The sequence below is a fragment of the Oreochromis niloticus genome, linkage group LG20, assembly GCF_001858045.2.
Source record: "Oreochromis niloticus isolate F11D_XX linkage group LG20, O_niloticus_UMD_NMBU, whole genome shotgun sequence".
Classification (NCBI taxonomy): domain Eukaryota; kingdom Metazoa; phylum Chordata; class Actinopteri; order Cichliformes; family Cichlidae; genus Oreochromis; species Oreochromis niloticus.
Genome location: NC_031984.2, coordinates 15,560,333 through 15,580,329, shown reverse-complemented (window position 1 = coordinate 15,580,329; position 19,997 = coordinate 15,560,333). Strand labels below are relative to the sequence as shown.

The window sequence follows — 19,997 nt, the reverse complement described above, 5'->3', positions numbered from 1 at the left end:
AACATTTTGCGATAAGAGCCTCTCATTTTTGGTTAATGATATGAGTTTTCTTGCATTAGTAAACAGATTTTCTTTGTGATTTGAACTGTTTGAACAAAATGCACAAAACGGATTTTACTGGCAAATGATTTATGAAAAAATAATGAGAACACTGGGAGCTAACAGAAATACTTTTACTCCTCTTAATATTAAAAATATTAGGAGAAGTAAAGTCATTCTCATTAACAGCAATGCACAGAAATTCATGTTTAATAAATATACTTTCATTTGCTATGGGTGAACTGAAAAGGCGTGCTATATTTACCCCATCAGTGTTTTATCTGTTCTGTTCTTGCCTTAAAACCAAGCATCTGACACTCCGTGCCAAAGGCGTAGCACCATATTGTTTTCTAAAATTATATTTCTAAACATTTGTTCAGATATTTGTCTCTGTTTCTGACTAAGGACCTGTGAACTCCATAACCATTCATTTGGCAAAAGAAGAAAAATCTGTACTCTCACTCTGACTGCAGGGGAGAGCTGGTTTGCAGTGATGGAGTGCATTTGTGTCTTTGCTTCTCAGGGTTATATAATAAATATTAGAGGCTGAAAACAGCCTGAGCCTCTTTTCTGCTGTTGTGGCTCTGAAAACAGAAAACATATCGCTGCGAAGGATTCAAACCAAACATACCTGTGGGTTCTAGGAACAGACCAAACAATTGCAGGTGAGGCTGAAACGAGATACAGTAGAGCCATGTGCATGTATCCACACACACACACACAGCACACACAAACCAACACTGTCCTCATCTGGCCAGTGGGCTGAGCATGGTTTAATGTTATTATCGCGCAGGTGTGGGTCTTGTCCCTCAGGGTTCCATTAAAATGATGCCCCTCTCAATGGAGGCTCCATTTGCTCTTTAGATTTAACACGGGCCATATGTCTAGCAGGAGGCAAACAGCTGATGGGGTTTTAATTGACAGAAATCAACATATTTGGTTGTGCGCATGTGTGTGTGAGATGGTGTGCTAATGGTGGATGAGCTTGGGCATCAGGGGATCCCTTTAAAGGGTCAATTATCTATCAGAAGAAAGAAAGAAAGAAAGAAAGAAAGAAAGAAAGAAAGAAAGAAAGAAAGAAAGAAAGAAAGAAAGAAAGAAACGCTGCAGGTCTCGTTAAGCATTGTAGGACATAATCATGCACATCAGTGAGCGATTACATTTCCTTCATTTTGGAGCTGCCATTCATTGTCCATCCCAGGAACACACTGGGTGTACAGAGCACTAACTTCATGTTTCATCCAGCTTCACAGAGATAATGCGCCAGGCTGCAGTCAAATCATGTAAAATTACCTCTGTCACAGAGCTGATTTAGGCTCAGGAGGGGACCCGAAACCAAAGACTGTGTCTGCTGTTGTGTTCAAACTCAATCGCTGCTATAACAAGAGACTGAAATAACAAGACGTAACATACAAAACCATTTTACGCTCACTTAAATGGAAATATTTCTTGGATGATTGTTGAAAAATAGGAGAATGGTTGAAAGTAGTTCGAAGTCCTGAGGGATAACAAAACGTTAGGCTAACAGGCGCAATGCAATTAGCACATAAAGCCTGTCAATGGCCTTCAGTATCACAGCCCTCTAAGGAGTGGGAGACTTGTAAAGCCTCCTGATCTATTACCACAAAGTGATTAATCCTCCCCAACAATGACCAGTCTTAAACTGGGCCTCTATATTATTAGGTAGTCCTATATAGCATTTTAGCTTTTCACTAATTAGCATTCAGATCAGGGACCCGAGAGACAACCCTTCCACCACAGAGGAAGGACATAGGATGAGATGGTGACACAGTGAAATGTCATTAACTTGATGTTAATTACTAATTAATGGGGCTATTTCATTTACATGTATCTCTGGCTCTCTGATGGGTCCTGCATTTACTGGGTTACTCCTACCAGCCAACAAGTAGAGAGGAGGTGGGGAGGGTTTATCTCCCCCTCTCTCCTCTACTCTCCCCTCAGTGTTTCATCTCTGCTAATTAAATAGTGGGCCACTCATCATGATTATGTCTGCTTTTACAACACCATTTTGTGTCAGTGAGAGCACTCCAATAAGTGACTGGCCACCTCTTTAACACCGACGTGTTTTCTTTTTTATATGAACTGTACATCAAAAAGCTAAATTCACTGCCAACCCGCTCCGCTCCTCTGACTTTTATCTGACTTGTTACTTTCACGCACTTGTGACCCCTCCTTTTTTTTTCTTTTCATCGCCACGCGGCAGCCACAAGCCATCCGTCTCCATGGCAACCCGAGCCATTCGGTCCCATGAGGGGGAGTGACTAGCGTCTGGCCATTCGCACGTGGGTAGTGCCAGCTAGCCAACATGGCACACAGCATCCTGCCATATGGTGCCACCACATAAGTACTGCTGGCCTGGACTCGGGATCCGGGGCTGTAGTGTGGCCGGTAGTGTGAACACGACGAACCTGGTGGAACCTGCTTTGGACTGGTCTAAATAATGGACTCCACATAAAAGGTTCCCAGGACAAACCTTTATGGTTCCTGAAAAGCTTGAAAGCTTTGTGTATGAAAAGGCTCGTGCAGAAGCTGGTGATATTTGTTGCAAACCGACATTCATGAAAACTTCATGGCTATGCTGTTAAACAGGAGGACCCCTTTATACATAACAGGAGCTGTGGAGTATCTGGAGATTGGGAGGCACGCCATGTGCGCGCCTCATTATTGATGCTGCACTGCCTCTCTGTGGAGATGCAGAGAAAATACATGCAGTGTTTTCTCTGCGCAACACATTGAAGAAACTCAAAATAGTTGACAAAAATATATTTTTTTTATTCAAACTCAGGAGCTTTTAAATACAGTATATCTGAAACACATTAGAATACTGCATTTTCTTGCATTATTGTATTATTCTATCTAACGTGTACATTACAGGTTATCAAAAACTATTTGTCAGAAGGCTTTCAGCAACCTGTAGTAAGATATGTTGGCGAAAACTATTTATAATGTAAAAGGTTTACATTTTCAAGATGTGAACATAACAAAAAAAGGCATGCGGGCATTTGTAAATAGTGCAGTGCAAGCATCTGTGAGATCCAGCATAAGAAAAAAAAACTATTGAAGAGTGATTGTTTTGTACAGTAGTCTTATGTAAGACACAAACACAAGCATGATCTGATGTCCCCGCATTTGTGTTGTTGTTGTGATGTCATCACAAGCTCATAACCATAACTATAGCCCCGTAACACTAACCCCAGCCCAAAATCACACCCTAACCTTCTTTAGTGGACATGGGCAGGGTTTTTTTCCATGTTGCAAAATCGTGACATCATAAAAATGTGACCAGTCACTTACAATGTTGAACATGGACCAACATTAATTATGATGATCAAGCAAAACACACTCTGTGTACGGCCACACTAAAAACATAGTGTTGGAACAGAATTTTAAGAGATTTGGGGAAAGATACTCGATTTTAGATAAGAATTTTTTTAAACGGTAATCATAATTTATGGCTACTTAGGATTATATTTTTTTCTATCAAACACAAAAAATAAATAGGTAAAGAAAAGTTCATTTTTTACTCTGAAAGACAGAGAGCTAAACTTTAAATAAATCCAATGACTTCATACTTTTTTGTAACAAGTGACAATGCCAACATCAGAAATGCACTTCATATTCTACCTAAGTATACATGGAATAAAATCCTAGAAAACATAAGCCAATGTGGATTTGTATGCAAATAACAGTAACAAAAGACAAAGAGGCAACAAAAATCCAACAAATAAGGCAACTATCAGCAATGTACAGCAATCAGCAATTGACACTTTGTTACCACAAAGGTGCATGTCTTGCAGTTTTCTTGTTGCTCAACTGAGGCACGAAATAATAAATGCATAGATTTAAGGTATCAAATAAGCATCTGGGCCTAACATGAAAACAGAACTTGTAAAACTGTGAACGCCAAAGATAAACATTACATTTACCTAAACCTTCAGACAGAGTTATGCAGCTAGTTTTATGTTGCTACATAGGTTTCCAGTTCGATTGTACTGAATCTGATAATTTATCGTTATCTCGCCTGTCCCCTAACATTCATCACGTCACTGTGTAACTTGGAGACTATTTCAAACTGCCTTAGTGACAGCTAGCACTGCCCATCATGTAAAGTTAATGGATGCCCTCCCAAATACTGATATCACTTGCTGTCTAGTGCCTAAGTAACAAAGGTATTAAGTGCGATAATAATGCAACCTAAAAAAGTTTCTTCTTGAAGAATCGTGTTGTCTGCATGTGTTGTTTTTACATCATTATGATATCACACTGGTGATTATTTAGATATATTTGTTGTTTGTCATCTAACCTATCTATTTAGAACAATTAAAAAAAGTTTTTGAAACTCTATCCATATAAATATAAAATTACTCAAAGCAATTAGGTGAGGTATTTCTATTACATGCAATTACAAATAATGAAAATACAATTAATTAAATTAATTATTAACCTTTGGTCTTTCAACTTAAAACAAACCCTTTGAGACAACGATCAGCGAGAGCGCACTTAGGCAAATCCTTGCTGCCATAAAGCTCTCGGTGACTCGAACCACAGAAGGTAAATTGTGTAGGACATTAAACCGCCTTTAAAGTAATTAGTGGCTGGGTAATGAGGTGTCACTCAGATCTCTCAGTGACGGCTGAGTGAGGCGTACTAATAAAAGACTTCAGGTATGAGAGGCTGGACTGTCCCTGTGTCATCCACGCCGCCTAACCCATCCCTGCAGGCCAAAAACAAACCACCTCGGTCTGTCACAACTCTCACTCCGGAGAGTGACACATCCATCACTCTCATAGTTCCTTCGGCACAAACACAGCAGAGCAGGGGGCTATGGCTTTCAGTTAACAATCTGTTTGATTTTCTTATTCCTAAGTAACACAGTCTGTACACATGTTAAGTGTAAACTATTTTCCATGGAGCCTGGAGGTAGTGTAGTCTTTCCTACTTCCACGTTCTTCCTTAACTAGCACAGCACCCTTTAACACAGTTGTCTTCTTTCCAGGATCCAAGGTTAAAGTCCGACAAGACTTTTCAGTAACATTGTGCAGGCTCTGCTGTGTGCTGCTGTTGCAGTCAAACAACCACAGAGCCAGTCAAACTTTTCATAATTGTTGTGTGCAGTTTCATCTATAAACTGGATAATAGTGATGCTGCTGTTTGCCCGAGGTCACATTCAGGTCCCTCCAATAACTGACGATTTAGATGTGTATGTTGTGGTGGCGGACCTTAGTAGAGTCAATGTCAACCCGGCGTGCCTCAGCGAATGCCAGGAAGGTACAGAGGCCAAGCAGGTTGACCGTGGTGATGAGGGCAAACACAGAAGCCCATGAGCCTGTCGCCTCAATGAGATACCCCGAGAAGTACACCATTAAGACCCCTGCACAGGAACACAGAGTAGCTATAAATAGCAAAGCAGCACAAAGAGGGTAACAACATGTGCAGTGTCTTTAAAGTGGCAAAACTATTCAATTTGTCCCAGATCTAAATTTCTACAGAGAAAATGTCAGTCTTTTCTGTGTCCCTCACAGGACCACTAACTGTCATCCCCTCATCCCTGTATTATTCATCTGACACAAAATTCATCATGGTCCCTTGATGAAATATGCATGGGACAAAGAGACAAGCGGGACTGACATTCAGCACATCACCTCAAAGTTTGAATTTAGAGAAGTGAATCAATGATTTCACTTAAAAGCATGAAAGCAACTGCTGGTAAATGATTAATGACAAGTAGATATTTTTTAATTAATACAAACTCACCTGAGAAAGCACCGCATGTATTCATAACACCTGGAAAAGAAATGTACAGTAAGTACTCGTAAGGTGTGACATTTTGCCATTGTTCTAAAACACATTTTTAGAACTTACCAAATAAAGCGCCAGCACAGGACGGAGCAAGATCTTGAACATTTACAGAAACACCACTGCAAAAGAAAAACATGTCATTGTCAATTTGAACTTCAGAAATGACTCTAAATACATTCCAAACCGCAACAGAGTATAAGTCTAACTCTGAATGGCATTCTTTCCCATAAAAAAACAGATGGAGAGAAAATCTGTCTGTACTGTGCTACTGCTGAATGCATATTTACTGGTTTATTGCACACATATCTATATCAATTCTACTCTCTTTTAGTCGTCATGGCTGGAACCAGAGTGAAGAATAGATTTTCTTTAGTGAGTTCGAAATATCATTAATGGAGCCACAAAAAAACAAAATGAAATACATTTTTTGTCCAAATTATAATCATTATATTTACTGATTATTACTACGAGGTAATACAGGTATATAACTTATACTTTTTATTTACACCATTTATAATATGTATAAAATGTAGTATTAGGGGCACATTAAGAAAAAAATCTATATTATTGATTGTTTTGAGAATAAAGTTAGAATTTCAAGAAAAAAGTCAAAATGTGGAGATTACAGTTGATTCGAGACCAGCTGCCACGGTTGCTATCTGAGTTAGTGAAATCATACTTCAGAATCAGCTTTAGTAACAAGGAAGGAAATGATTTTTTTCTTTTAGCACATAAACACTATCTGTCAGACAGAAAAAAAAACACATGGCTGGTAAAAGGTTGCTAATGAACAGATGCAAAGTCATTGAAGGTTACCCCCCAATGCAAAAACGATGTATGCTGTATCGCAAGGCAGCTGATCAATTTGTTTCACTAAATCATACAAACAGGGCATTTTGTAGAGGGCATAGTAGCCGTGGCAGTTTATCTTGAAACAACTGGAATCTGCACATGTGAAATATTTTCTCAAAATCCAATTTTGAGAAAATATTTGAGATATATATATTTGAGAATTGTGGTCATACTGCCTCATTGTTCCTCAAGCTTCCCCTTTCAATATGCAACTGAATACACTAAAAGAAGTGCACTCACAATTTAATTTAAAGGATATCTGATTATTTTTATATATAGTTTTTATATCTTATTGCTTTGAACAAATCCCTTAAAAGCCCCAAACCACCAAAGAACTCATCATTTTTTTCTTATTCTTTTTTATCCTTTTCTTTAGTCACTCTTTTTTAAAATGGATCCAGTTCCTCTGTGCCAAAGAGCTCCAGTGTTGTTCACAAGTTATTAAATACACATCAATGAATCATACCATTGTAGCGGCTGTGCCTTCATTACCATAAACCCAGGTTGGCTTGCATACTTATTAGCACACCAAACATGCATTAATGCATGCTTTAAAAATTTACTTTGGAAATTATTTTAACTTATTAAAATTAAAGTCAATGTTTATGCCCTGTTTGCAGCTGGGATGACCTATTCCAAGACAAACCAAATGTAATAAGGCACTACTAGGTAAAGTGGTTAAAACATAAATGCTTACAGACACTGATCCGATACAATGACAACTAGACAAACTGCATGCCTAATAAAAGCTGAGACCTGCCATGTCTTCCTTGGTTACGCCTGAAGCGGTGAAATATTTAACAATTTAATTTCTAAGAAGCTATGCAAATAAGGGTAATATTCTGAAATTGTAGCATCAAGTTTGAGTGAACAAAACACAAAACAATCTCTCAGGAAACACCACATTCACATGTAAAGCCTCACTAACCTCACATCTGCACAAATACCCACAATGGGGCATCACAAAAACATTTCTTACTAAGGAACAAGCAGGTTAAAGACTATTTAATATTTGATCCAGGTGCGTGGGATCAATGTGTTCTCATAAGCACCTCTGTCGGGTAATGTTTAGAAAAGTTCAGGGCTGCAGCATAAGTGTGAATACAGCTACAGAGTGTGAGGAAACAGTGGGTGCCAGTACCTGTGACTGAAGGTGGTGAGGCCCATGGTGGCAGACACAAATGCTACAGCCCAGGGGAAGGTAGTTGTGCCACACAGAAGAAGGGTAAACACACTGGACACACCCATGGAGAAAAACTAACACAGAGGGATGGACACATGGAAAAAAACCAAATCAAACACAATTGTACATAATCCATTGCATACGCAGAGTAAACAGGACAGTCATGCACTTTGTACTGGGAAGAAGAATCGCACTAAACATACAGCATACAACACAGCAACTGAGAAATATTGTACCTGCATCAACTTCCTCACTGATGCCGTATCGAAGCCTGAGGGATTCAGAAGAGAGATTAGGGAAATCCAACGTAACAATATCAGTGCACTAAACATTTAAAATAATACTGATGTACAGTTTATTTCTCTTATTGTCTACCTTGACTGATGAGGTGGTCAGAGAGACAGCCACTAAAGAGGGATGACGGTATGGCCACTAACCAAGGAATGACATTGAACACCCAGCCCTGAAAAGATTACATTTGTTTGGTTTATTTGACCACATACTTGTACATACTTCTTGTAGTGTATCAAGGACATGTGTTGTTTTAGTGACCTATCTCGGTGATGATGACCCTAACAATTAATGACAATTAACTGTCACTTAATGATGCCTTAAAAAGTCAACCAGTCTAATAAATTATTTTTAGAAGATGGATGTAGACATCCAGTGGTTTCTTGACTGCATTTTAAAGCCTAAGCAATAGCATTTTAGCCACTTGCATGCTTTTAAGGAACCAGAGGAACCCATGTTTAGGAAATAGGGCAGGGTGCTAAATATACTTGTTCGTCAAGTATGCTAAATATAAATATACCTGACAAACCAGCTGCACTTGTAACATTTCTCATACGTTGCACAGACACGCGTCACTGCTGGTGTCAATCAAAACTAAAATGAAACTTCTTGTTGGTCCATACGTACACAAGTCACATTATTTGTCATGTGATGCAAAAGTCACCAACATCAGAACACAAATCCAACTCAGTGACTCAAAAGAGCACAGGTAAGGACCAGCAGACATCTACAGCTGCCTACATCACCAAATCTGGCAATCAAAGCCGCCACGGCTAAAAATTAAAATCTTAGAAAAACCAAAACACGTGAGTTAAAACAACAAGAAAACCCACCAATCATAGAGCTGTTATGAATTTGGGACATTTTTGTGCTAAGTTGTAAACATGCTTTTTAGTGGTGTTTGTTGATTTGGACATTTTAACATGCAAATCTATGGAGATTGCCTCTGTTTTGAAGCCAGGCTCAAGTGGCCCCTTCAGGAACTGTAGTTCTTGTAGCTTTTCCAGCTGCTTGGTCAGACAGATTTTCAAATTACAATGCTCAACATTATACCATAAGTAAACATGTTTGCAGCCTAGTACAAAAAAAGGAGGTTTTGGTCAAAAAAACACCTAATATCCACTTCCATAACAATTCCGGGAGGTTGATTTAATTTTTAGTTTTATCCTTTCTCATAATCTCCTTCTTAAATTTAATTAAGTCTTAAAAGATGCAGAATAAGATGCCCGAAGCTAGTTCACCTCAGCTAATTTGAGTCACTGAACCAGATGACTCAATTGCACTCGTGTTGTTTGTGCCTTTTGGAGCACATATATTGCTGGCACCATTGTTGCTGGTTATTTTTTCCTACAGCCTATATGTGAATTCTAAAGAGTCAAACTGTAGTATTTTATTAGTATGTTACTCGGCAGATATCTGTGTCTGTGCAATGCAGCAATGCAGTCTATGATTCCTCCACCGTGTCATTTAAGTGGTCACTTCTGGTTCCAAGAAACCAGGATGGTGATGGCCAAAATTCTAAAATCAAAGCTTCAAAACAGGAGTTTACAAAAGAGTGCATTTTTCCTTGACTTTTCCTCAAGCGCCACCATTTGGTTGAAATTTTAACCTATTCAGAGTTTTGATTTTTATAACTGCAAAACTTAGAACGTAGCTCAAAGCGCCTTTATTTCTAATTCTAGTTTCACAAAGAGACTCACATGGCTGTAGACTCTAAGTCTAGTAAATAAAGGTGCGGTCTTTAATATTTTTATCCCTTATGCCCTTTTGTTATTGATTGGTTTGTTTAATGATCATAGGAGTCATGAGAAAATAGTTACCTTGGCATCGGGGAATGTGTCTTTAAAGAATGTTGGCAGCCATGACAAAAGAGTGAAGAAGGTGCTCGCTGTGCAGAGGTGCGTCACTATTACGGCACTGGTTATTGAATGAAGAAAAACAAGTCTCAGTGAGCCCATTATAATTACACACGTACTCATTCTGTGTTTTTTTAAGACACAATGACACATTGACTTAGATACTGTTTTTCCTATTAGACAAAGGTTTGTATTTGTGCTATTTGTTATGAACCGATACCTCTATGAAGGTATGATGCATTATGTTAAAGTGAGCCAACAGCATGGTAATATTTATAAGCCCACGTCCATGAAACTATCATGTAATATGTGGAAGTGTCAGTGGGGATCAGATCAATTAAGACCACACATGTACTCTGTCACTGTAAATGGAGCACATCAGGTGTATTACAGTGTATAAATATCTGGGCCATAGGGAGGGACTGGAAGGAAAAGACCTCAGAGACATGATTCAGACAGCTGAGGAAACCAGACATAAATCTGATAATAAGATGTTTCACGCATTTCCACATTCCTCCTCCTATTTTTTTTTCTCCTAGCTCAACACACACGCAATGGTTCCAATTGGTATTCTGAAATTTTGAGGTTGCAGTAAATCAGCCGAAGCATTACATCAGAACCTGAAGGCACACAGGCAAGATTATTGCTGCTTATCCATCTGAATATGAAAACAAGCATGCAGTACTGCACATGTGCACAGAGCATAAAATATGTGTACAAAAATTATAGGTGTAATTGCTCATAAAGTCACACCCTCACAAATCAACACTAGCTTTATCTCACCAGACAGCAGGTTGTTTTAAGAGCCGTAACCAATGTCTTTTGGTCAGTTTGGACTGGGCTCCACTGCTGCCCAGGGACTCTAGGGTGATTATAGGCCCTACAAAACACAGATAAAATACAGGAACATGAGCACAGAAGAAGACGCTGACTCCAGTTGAGCAGGTACAAGATAAGAGACAGCACAGAAACCACTGACACAGCTGAAGCATCACTTGCCTTCTCCTTTGAGTAGATATTTCCACATGCAGTAGGCCCACAAGACTGAAAGAAGTCCAGAAACATAGAAAACACTCTGCCAGCCGTAAAGGTCCAACATGAGGGAGCCTGCTCCCCCAATTACCAGAGTGCTGGGAAATAAAACCATAACAAGACATGACAAGTTAAAGCACAACCCTGTAAAAAGACATTTCAGCATGTGATTAGTATGACAGAATTTTATTGTGAAATTTGTTTATACATTTTTACAGAAACAATGAAATCACCGTATTTGATAGTAACTGCTATTAAAATCAATAAAAGCACAAAAAAACCTTCTCGATTTGCAATAAAAACACCCAATAATGAACTAAGAAGGAATACTCAGCCTTTTCTCCCTACTACCCAGTTATTGCATAACACTTGACTCACCCCAGATAGGAGCCACTACCCACGGTGCTCATGAGGAAGCCTCTTTCGCTTTCCACCACCTTTTGTGAGCACAGACTTGCAAGAGAGGGGTAATGAACTCCTGATATGAAAACACAAAGCGTAGCCAAATTTTAGAAGGACTTAAGGTTCAGCGGAAGAACGTTTCACATTATTGACTAATAAGACAAACATAAAAATGTGACATAAAATAGAAACAGAGTAGCACATCTGATACTGTGCCGGGTTATTTGAAATAAAACAATGCAGTCAAATCAATTTAAGGACACTTTTAAAGGACTAAACCTAATCGCTGTTCTAAAGCCAAAGAAAGCAAAGTACAGTTGTCTGTGTGACAAATCGAACATCCCAGCAGCAGAGGTAAATATGTCTTGATTGCTCAACAAATATGAGAATTATTATTTGTTTTCTATATACAAAGTAGCCATGATGATTGTAGGGTACTCAAAGATCTTGGATTCCTGGGATCCCACATTTTTAACATTAACAGACTAGCTAGTGCAAGAGTGTTTTTAGCATTTCTTTGTTGTCTCTGCAGTGGACACGTTCAAGTCACATTCCTTGTAAGTGTTACTGACAAATTTAATCATTAAACACAAGACAAACGTCCGCAAACATGAACCAACAAGGACTCTAACATGTGTCTGCACGAGTTCATGTGGGTCAGATAGATTATTTCGACTTCCCTGATGCAGACAGTAAGCGGATGCATTGCAAACAGAATTTTGTAAGAAATGCCACAGAAAATAAATGAAAGACCATTCACTGGCAAATGCTCTTGAGGCATTAAAGCCAGCAGCAGCTGTGGTCAGATGAATGATGTCTGATTGCCCATCCCTACTGTTCTCATGCGCAATATCTTTAGAGCACACTTAGAAAATCTCACCAAATCTGGGGCAAACATTCTCTTGGACTCAAAGAAAGTCACTCTGACCTCACATCGCTTTGTTGTCTCTTCAGTTGTTGTGAACATGATATCTCAAGAAACCCTAAAGGAAATTTTGTGCCTTCAGGTTTGGCACAAATGTCTTCTTGGGCTCAAAAAATGTTTCAAGGTCACATAAGGCCATAAATAGAATAATACGCTAGTTATGAGAAGAAAACTACAAAAACATTAAAAGGGGGGAAAAAGAGTGGTGACATTTTATATTCAAAAGGTCAAAGATTTGCATCATTGTGATATCTTAAAGGTCTGAAAAATAATCAAAAACCTTCTGGCACTCACTCAACACTGTATTTTAGAAGTCTTCACAATGTGAGTCCATTTAAACGGAAGCATGACTTTTTGGCAGGGACATACGACTAAAAAACAGCAATTCCAGTTGCAAATAAGTCTGGCAGTTATCGGGAACCAGAAACTGCGACCCATGGGAGTACTATCCTAGACCTTTTTCATTACCTGGATCTTACACCTCACTAATGTAATCTCAAGTGATGATTTATCTTGCACACCGCTAATTTCACCTTGCAGTAGGCCCATGAGGAAGCGAGCTAGTGTCATAGAGAGGATCGGCTGGGAGCAGAAGTGGGCCAGGATTGGGGTGAAAGCTGTCATTGAACCCCAGGCTGCTGCAGACAGCAGGAGGACCTTCTCACCTCCCACCCTGTGAACAGAGCACAGATGGGTTGCATTAGCTTTAACTTTTGACTTCTAATATATCAGCTTAGAAGAATACACTGAGAGGTTTTAATCTTTTGGATAACTTTGGCTGAAAATCTAATCTTAGAGAATATTTGATATAAATAAGGTGAGCATGTAGATCAAGTATTTTGGACTGTTAACAGTTTCTAGAGTGGGCAAAAAACACACTGTGCAGACACCCATGCAGCTTATCTGTTAATGACACTGTGACTTAACATGATATTACAGGGAAAACATCTCGCTCAGTACATCACATTATCTCTGCAGACTGAGCAAACACAACTGGGCTGGTTGCGTCAGTGCCAGCACGGTTCAACATGAAGCGGCTTGATTTTGATTACAACTCTAAAACTAGAAAAGATGCCGACTGCAAACCCACTTCAGAGTCCTGTAGACACAAGATATTTCTGAATCATAAACCCAGAGCCTATCAACTTATAGAGCTTACGCTTTCTTACCGGTCACTCACGTAGCCTCCGAACACCTGAGTGAAGCAGTAGCCCCAGAAGAAGCTGCCCAGTACCATGCCGGACTCCCTCTTGCTCCAGCCGAACTGCTCTGCCATGCTGACGGCACAGATGGGCATCGCCACACGGGCACAGTACAGGAGGCACGTCCCCAACAGCAGCACCACTGTCCATATCCTTGCCACAGGCCTGCACCGGAGGAAAGCAGAACGATTTGAATTTGGCTGCACATCCCCCAACAGCTGGGGACAAACTTTGGACTTGTCAGACCAGTTCGTAGGGGCTCTCTTATCTACAGTATGTGGCGGAAGCAAATCCAACCTGAAGAGCAACAGGGGTTAGTGGTGATGGGTTCTAACATGGTTTGGTTAGATCTTTACATAATCTTTACTACTATTCAAAATGTATATCATAACTTTATAATAGTTTATGACAGTGTTTTCATAAAGGGGGCACTGTTATTTCCTTCTTGTTAGGGAAAACGGCACTGCATAAAAGCACTGAGCCATGAAAGACCAGAAAAGATACGTGTCACCAGCAGATACAGCACTTCAGAAACCGCGGATGCATGACCTTAAGGGTGAGAGGACCGGCAGGCATTAAGTGTCATTAACGATTTAAAAGTTAAAAACTCTCCCCCCTCCATATGGCCTCTGTGAGCCTTTTTGGGGGTGGGTTTAAGATAGCAGAGTTGTTAAAACATGGTTAAAACGAGCCCCGATGAGTTGGTGTTACCAACGGTTACCTTGACCAGCTGGTGTTGTGTTCAGGCCACTTCTTATGACACCCAGGGACGATCTTGGCGGGCAGATGGTTGTCCTTGTGACAGACCAAATCTGGATTATAGGTCTTGCCATATTTTTGAATAACTGCCATTCAACGCGAGGTGACGGACGGCAGCCTCTTCTCAATACTCCGGGTATACTGCACTTTCTTCTCTTTCCGGTCGATCAGCGAGAAAAGTAAGCGTTCGGGTGAAAAGGGGAAATCTTCTCGTAAAAGTATGCGCGAAATCACATCATAGGATCTCAACAGTGAATTCCATAACCCGTAAAAACTGGACTAACAGAGAGAGAGGAGGTGATCGCCGTATTCGAAACAGAGCTAGAAGAGGGGGCAGTCTGTTTTTCCTGATGCCCTAGGAGGAGTAATCCACGTGTCAGTTTTTCTCCCCTGCCTCCTCCTCCAGCCAGCAGCCACGCAGCAGTTCTTCTTCTCGTCGGTAGGGTTAATCAGGAAGTGGTTTAGCCCGGCTGTTTCAACCGTTACCATATCATCTGAAACGTCAGAGAGATGCCTGTGACTCCGGGCCCTCGGCGATGATGACGATGCAGTACTGCAAGTAGAAACAGAGCCTCCGGGGAGAACCAGGATGGGCTCTGTCGGTGAGCTGTCCTTGCCGGATGAAGATGTGATTCTCCCCGTGCTGAGACGCAGCTGTCGGGATGGGGCACAAAAATGCGCAGCACCTAGAAGGTTGATGAAATGCTCCCCCGGCTATCCTATCTGAGTTAGCAGGAAATTGTTACATAACACGTCAGCATGTATGCTGGTGGGAATTAATGTACGACAACAGTGTAAAGTAACAAACTTTTTGATAGTAAAATATGAGGACAAATTAACAGCAGACTTCACCTACATATATATATATATATATATATATACACACACACACACACACACATATATATATAAAAAAATAAATAAATTATATATACATATATATATATAGATGTAGCTATGAGTGATAGTTACATCAGGAAGAAGGAATGTGAGACGCTTGAGAAATACCAAGGGAGATGTGAAGGGTGAGGGCTCTTGCAGATCCTAGAAACAAAATGAGAGATCTCTGTTCAGAAGAGCACAGTTCCAGGAACAGCAAAGATACTGCGCTGGACCTTCAAGCTCCCAGGCCTATGATAAAGGACCCAAGCTTGAAGGATAAAGACTGCCCGCAGGGGCAAGTTGGGAATTTAAAATTTTTCAGTTACATATTTAGTCATCAGTAAAACAGTTACACATTCATAATGCTCATTCCTTTTCTTTTTGGCTGCACGGTTTCTTCCTCTTTTGTTCCTGTCTGGCATCTCCATATTCAACATCTTTGTCTGGCATATCCATTTTCCCTCCTCTGCACATGTCCAAACCATTTCAACCTTGCCTCTTTATCTTTGTTTCCAAAGCACTTAACCTAAGCTGTCCCTCTGATATACTCATTTCTAATCCTGTCCATTCTTGTCACTCCCAATACAAATCTTAATAGCTTCAGCTCTGCCTCCTGTCTTTTTGTCAGTGCCACTGTCCCCAAACCATAGATCCAGACAAATACAGAGGCCTCACTGGCATCTTATAAGCCTTCCCTTTCACTCTTTCTGCTGTCCTTCTGTCACAAATTCCCCCTGACAATCATTTTCACCCAGTCTACCCTGCCCTGCAGTCTTCATCTTTCTTGTGCACTGTTAGTTGCTATGGATGACAGACCCCAGGTATTCAAACTCATGTCATCTCACTAGATCTCCTTCTTGCATGTTTACCTTTGCACTTATTTTTTTTCCTATTCATTCACATGTACTCCATCTTGCTTCTTATACTCCAGAACATACCTCCACCACTCCAGGCTATCCATCGCTCCCTACTCTCATCACAGATCACCTATACATGAATGCATCAGTAATAAGTATGATTCACAGGCAGGACACTTTCTAGAGTTAATAAAGTGAACACTTGTTTCACAGCATGTCATTCATCATTGTGTCTCTTTCAGAGAATTCCTATAAGTGAAAGTATGATATTGTTTGTTTGGTAACAGTCAGTATAACATGCTAATGTTCAATGTAATTGGTAAGCTGTCATATACCATATTTAATGGAATTAAATATACTTGAATGCTTTTTACCTCTACAGTTTGAAATCTCTAGAATTGAAACACACCAAGTCTTTCAACACTTGCCCAGTTTAAAAATCCCACTTTTATTGCAAAATAATATCCCAGCAAAAAAAGAAAAGCACATTAAATTTTGCAAAACAGCGACTGGTTTCATAAATGTAAATAAATCCATCTGTAAAAGTGCCTCCATGTCTGCGGACACATTATCCATTCACATCTTTAAACATTATCGACATTATTTAAAACACTGAAACTGAGGCTGCCTTTACACTTGATGGCATTCCGGTAATCCTAGATTTCCCCTCTACTGCTAATATTACATTTAGTTTGAAAGTCTTTGTGGGCATCTTTTTGATAATGCCTCAAGCAACAATACAGCATAAAATCTGAAGCAGATTTTAACTTTAAAAGGTCACAGTAGCTTCAAACACCCCAAGTATCAAGTTGTGGCTACTGTCATCACACAAAAGTAGTAGCTGAAAGACCAACAGCTTAGCTGAGCAGACTTTTTTTCTAGGGATGGAATATATGTTTATTTGAAGCAGTGCACACTAAGCCAACCATTTATCCTGATCAAACTTTTCCTCCTCTAAGTGGTCACACACAGAAACTGATAGCCTAATTTAGGCTTTATTCACACATTCCAATGCCAACAACTTTCCCTGCCAAAAGACAGAAAAACTAGTGTAACTTAAGTATACTAATTTTATATAAACAAATATGTAAATTAGAATACCAAGTGAAATACTTGCACGTCACTTTAGTGTGAGAGGTCATTTTAAAATGCCATCCAGTTTCCTGCACATTCTGAGTTAATAAAGTATCAAAAAGCAACCCTTACAAAAAGAAAAGGTTGTACTCTATATGAGTCAGTTTGTTGCGGGGTATGAATAGATAAAGGAAATGTGTCCATCTTGTGATGCTGTGGTACTTTTTCACTTTGATCCTTATTTTGGGTCTTCAATGGTTCCCTTGCTGAGGTCAGTCATTTTGGGATACTTCACTTTCTTTTGGTCAAGTTCATTTTGAGCCCACAGCAGCAGCTTCAGGAGCTTGGCCAGCTTCGGGGTTGACTCTCTGTTTTCATAATCTAGTACACACTGATTTACTTCACTCCACACCTAAAAAAAAAGGAAAGCAACATATAGATTAATGTCTTGTGTATGAAAATGAGATCACTTCATTTGTTTTTCTCAGACTATAAAAATCTGTCTTCAGAACTACAGCAGACATCACAGGACAAAGGTCACTTCCTGTTGAATGGTAGTTTTTTTCTCACACCATCACCAGCTGTTGTTCATAGGGGACTGTCTGATTGTTAGAGTTGTCTTTGCAATACTGTGGGGTTTTAAACCTAATATATAAAATTCCCTGAGTTGACTGCTGTGGATTCGTACAACATAAAAAACTGAATTGAACTGAACTTTACAAACGCTCACTGGGTGAGAGTAGTACTGACGATTTAAATCAGCTTCTTATGTAAAACTGCTAGAATGGTCCCTTCAAACAGTTAAAGGACACTTTGCCTATACAAAACAAATAATGGAATACTTCTTTTTAAAAATCAGTTTAAAATTATAACGTGTGCTGATTCTACCTTTTGCCTCTGCATCATGTTAAGGAGGTCTCCAAAAGGTGACTCTTCTGGGTTGTCAAATGCCAACAAGGCCAGTGTCCTCTCCATCTCTGTCAGACATTCTCGGCTTTCTTCCCCCTGCTCTGCTAGCTGAGACTGAGCAAATTCAAGGGCAGCTTCAGTCTCCCTCAAACGAATCAGCTCAATAAGATGCTGCTGCTGCAATAACCAGAAAGCCATGGATGCAATCAGGTGTTAAAATAGCAAGGGATGCATAACAAGAAGCAGTTATTAAAGGACAAACCTGAGATGTCTCACCTGGAGATGAAAGTAGAGGTAACGATTTGTATCCAGCAGTTCTGGGTGCAGACTGTTGATTAAGGCGATGGCATCCTGGATCTGTCCTTTCAAGATCATTTCTCTGATCTTAATTCTTTCATCTAAGGAGTCCAAGTCCACACTAGGCTCTATCCCAGACTCCATCCTGAATTTCTCTGCTGCCTCCTTAAAACCCTCTGTTGGACAGGAAAAACAAAAAAACAAAACAAAACAAATATATATATATATATATGTACACATAAGAAAAAATCAGCACCCAAAATCCACAAATACATCTGTACTTGGCTTTAGGTGTCTGTAAGAATAGACATCTGAAACCCAACTTTCTGTAACAAAAACCACAAAAAGATACCTCACCTGTCACCAGGTAGTTCATAATCAGTCTGTTCATATCAGCCCTCTGGATGTGGACATTGTTGAGTTTTTCCATCCATTCTTCCCTTGTTATATCCTCCGGCTTCTCTGCATAACTCATTATGATAAGATTCTGCAGGAGTGCAGCGGGGTTATGCTTACAATTTATAAAGATATAATTTTAGACACCGTCAATATTTGCTTATGTAGTATTAACGGTTTATTTAACTAACTGTAAGTCCTTCAGCGTGACTGCAACATAACATGACACATGAAATTCTACGTAACAATAGTTTGGGCCTTCTCTGAAAAACACAACACTGAAGCCTGACTTTCGTCAACACGAATCAAAACAAAGATAACCTGCACCTTTAAAAGCATAAACTTCGGATAAACGCATCAAGGACGAGCCTTAATATATTTAATTATATTCTATTAGTATTTATATACGACATAATATCCACATAATGGGTACTTATATCACAATACCTGAATATTTTGTCGCTACTTTCAAGCAGTAGCTAGGTAGCTAACGGAGGGTAAGCCTCTTCTTCTTCCTTCGTCTTCCTTATTTCCGGTAGCAGAATGTGCCTCAGAGAAAATGCTGCCCCCTACAATAAATCCAAAGCACAGCAAATACACAGTCTGTGACAAAGTCCATTGCGCATAAAATATGCAGTTTTCAGTGCGGTTTGAAGAGGACCACAGGTGTAGAATAGGAGTTAGAACAATCTAAAATGTCTGTATTCATGTCTCTTCTTCGAAAAAGAGCTTTCCTCAGTAATTACCGAGAAATTAAGTTACTGTGAATATCCTGATGAATCCTGAACTTGATACTTTACTCTGAAATCAGTTCAAATTATCAACTGACCAGACTTCCCTTTGTATTGTATTACAGCTATTTAAACGATCATTTCACTGGTGAAGAAAATACATTATAATTGCATAATTCAATGGTTTTAGCAGTCTGTGGGGTAAATATTATATAGACAGTACTGTACAAAAGTCATGAGCCACCCGTATTTCTTTCAATGTTGCTTCCAGGGAACCAGATTTCCTTGTAATTTTGTTAAACTGTTCTTGACACCTTTTTAAAAATCATTTTAGTCAGGTTCATAGCCATTTTCAGAGAAATATATTTTTTGTCTCTTAAGCCACTTAACAGTTACCGGTGAATTGTTCAAGCATAAAAAAGCACTTAGTTCGAGGGATGAACCAATGCTGTGTTTACACATACCAGATAATTTGGCAAAAGAAAAAAAC

General features: G+C 39.5%; 2 protein-coding genes across 2 annotated transcripts; both read right to left on the bottom strand.

Annotated features, from left to right (window-relative positions):
- Window positions 1–2,811: 2,811 nt before the first annotated feature.
- On the bottom strand, window positions 2,812–15,086 carry slc17a9b (solute carrier family 17 member 9b). The gene is made up of 13 exons (XM_003438873.5): window positions 14,324–15,086; window positions 13,570–13,767; window positions 12,934–13,073; window positions 11,452–11,551; window positions 11,041–11,171; window positions 10,825–10,921; window positions 10,006–10,102; window positions 8,270–8,357; window positions 8,131–8,165; window positions 7,853–7,968; window positions 5,923–5,978; window positions 5,815–5,844; window positions 2,812–5,431 (listed from the first exon to the last, which is right to left on the bottom strand). Exons 1-13 carry the CDS (start codon window positions 14,452–14,454, stop codon window positions 5,253–5,255), a joined length of 1,398 nt encoding a protein of 465 aa, XP_003438921.1. The 5' UTR covers window positions 14,455–15,086; the 3' UTR covers window positions 2,812–5,252.
- A 1,442-nt stretch (window positions 15,087–16,528) lies between these two features.
- Window positions 16,529–19,362, bottom strand: LOC100695454 (glucose-induced degradation protein 8 homolog). Its single transcript, XM_003439021.5, has 5 exons — window positions 19,224–19,362; window positions 18,738–18,867; window positions 18,360–18,556; window positions 18,063–18,260; window positions 16,529–17,586 (listed from the first exon to the last, which is right to left on the bottom strand). Exons 2-5 carry the CDS (start codon window positions 18,853–18,855, stop codon window positions 17,413–17,415), a joined length of 687 nt encoding a protein of 228 aa, XP_003439069.1. The 5' UTR covers window positions 18,856–18,867; window positions 19,224–19,362; the 3' UTR covers window positions 16,529–17,412.
- Between the last annotated feature and the right edge of the window lie 635 nt (window positions 19,363–19,997).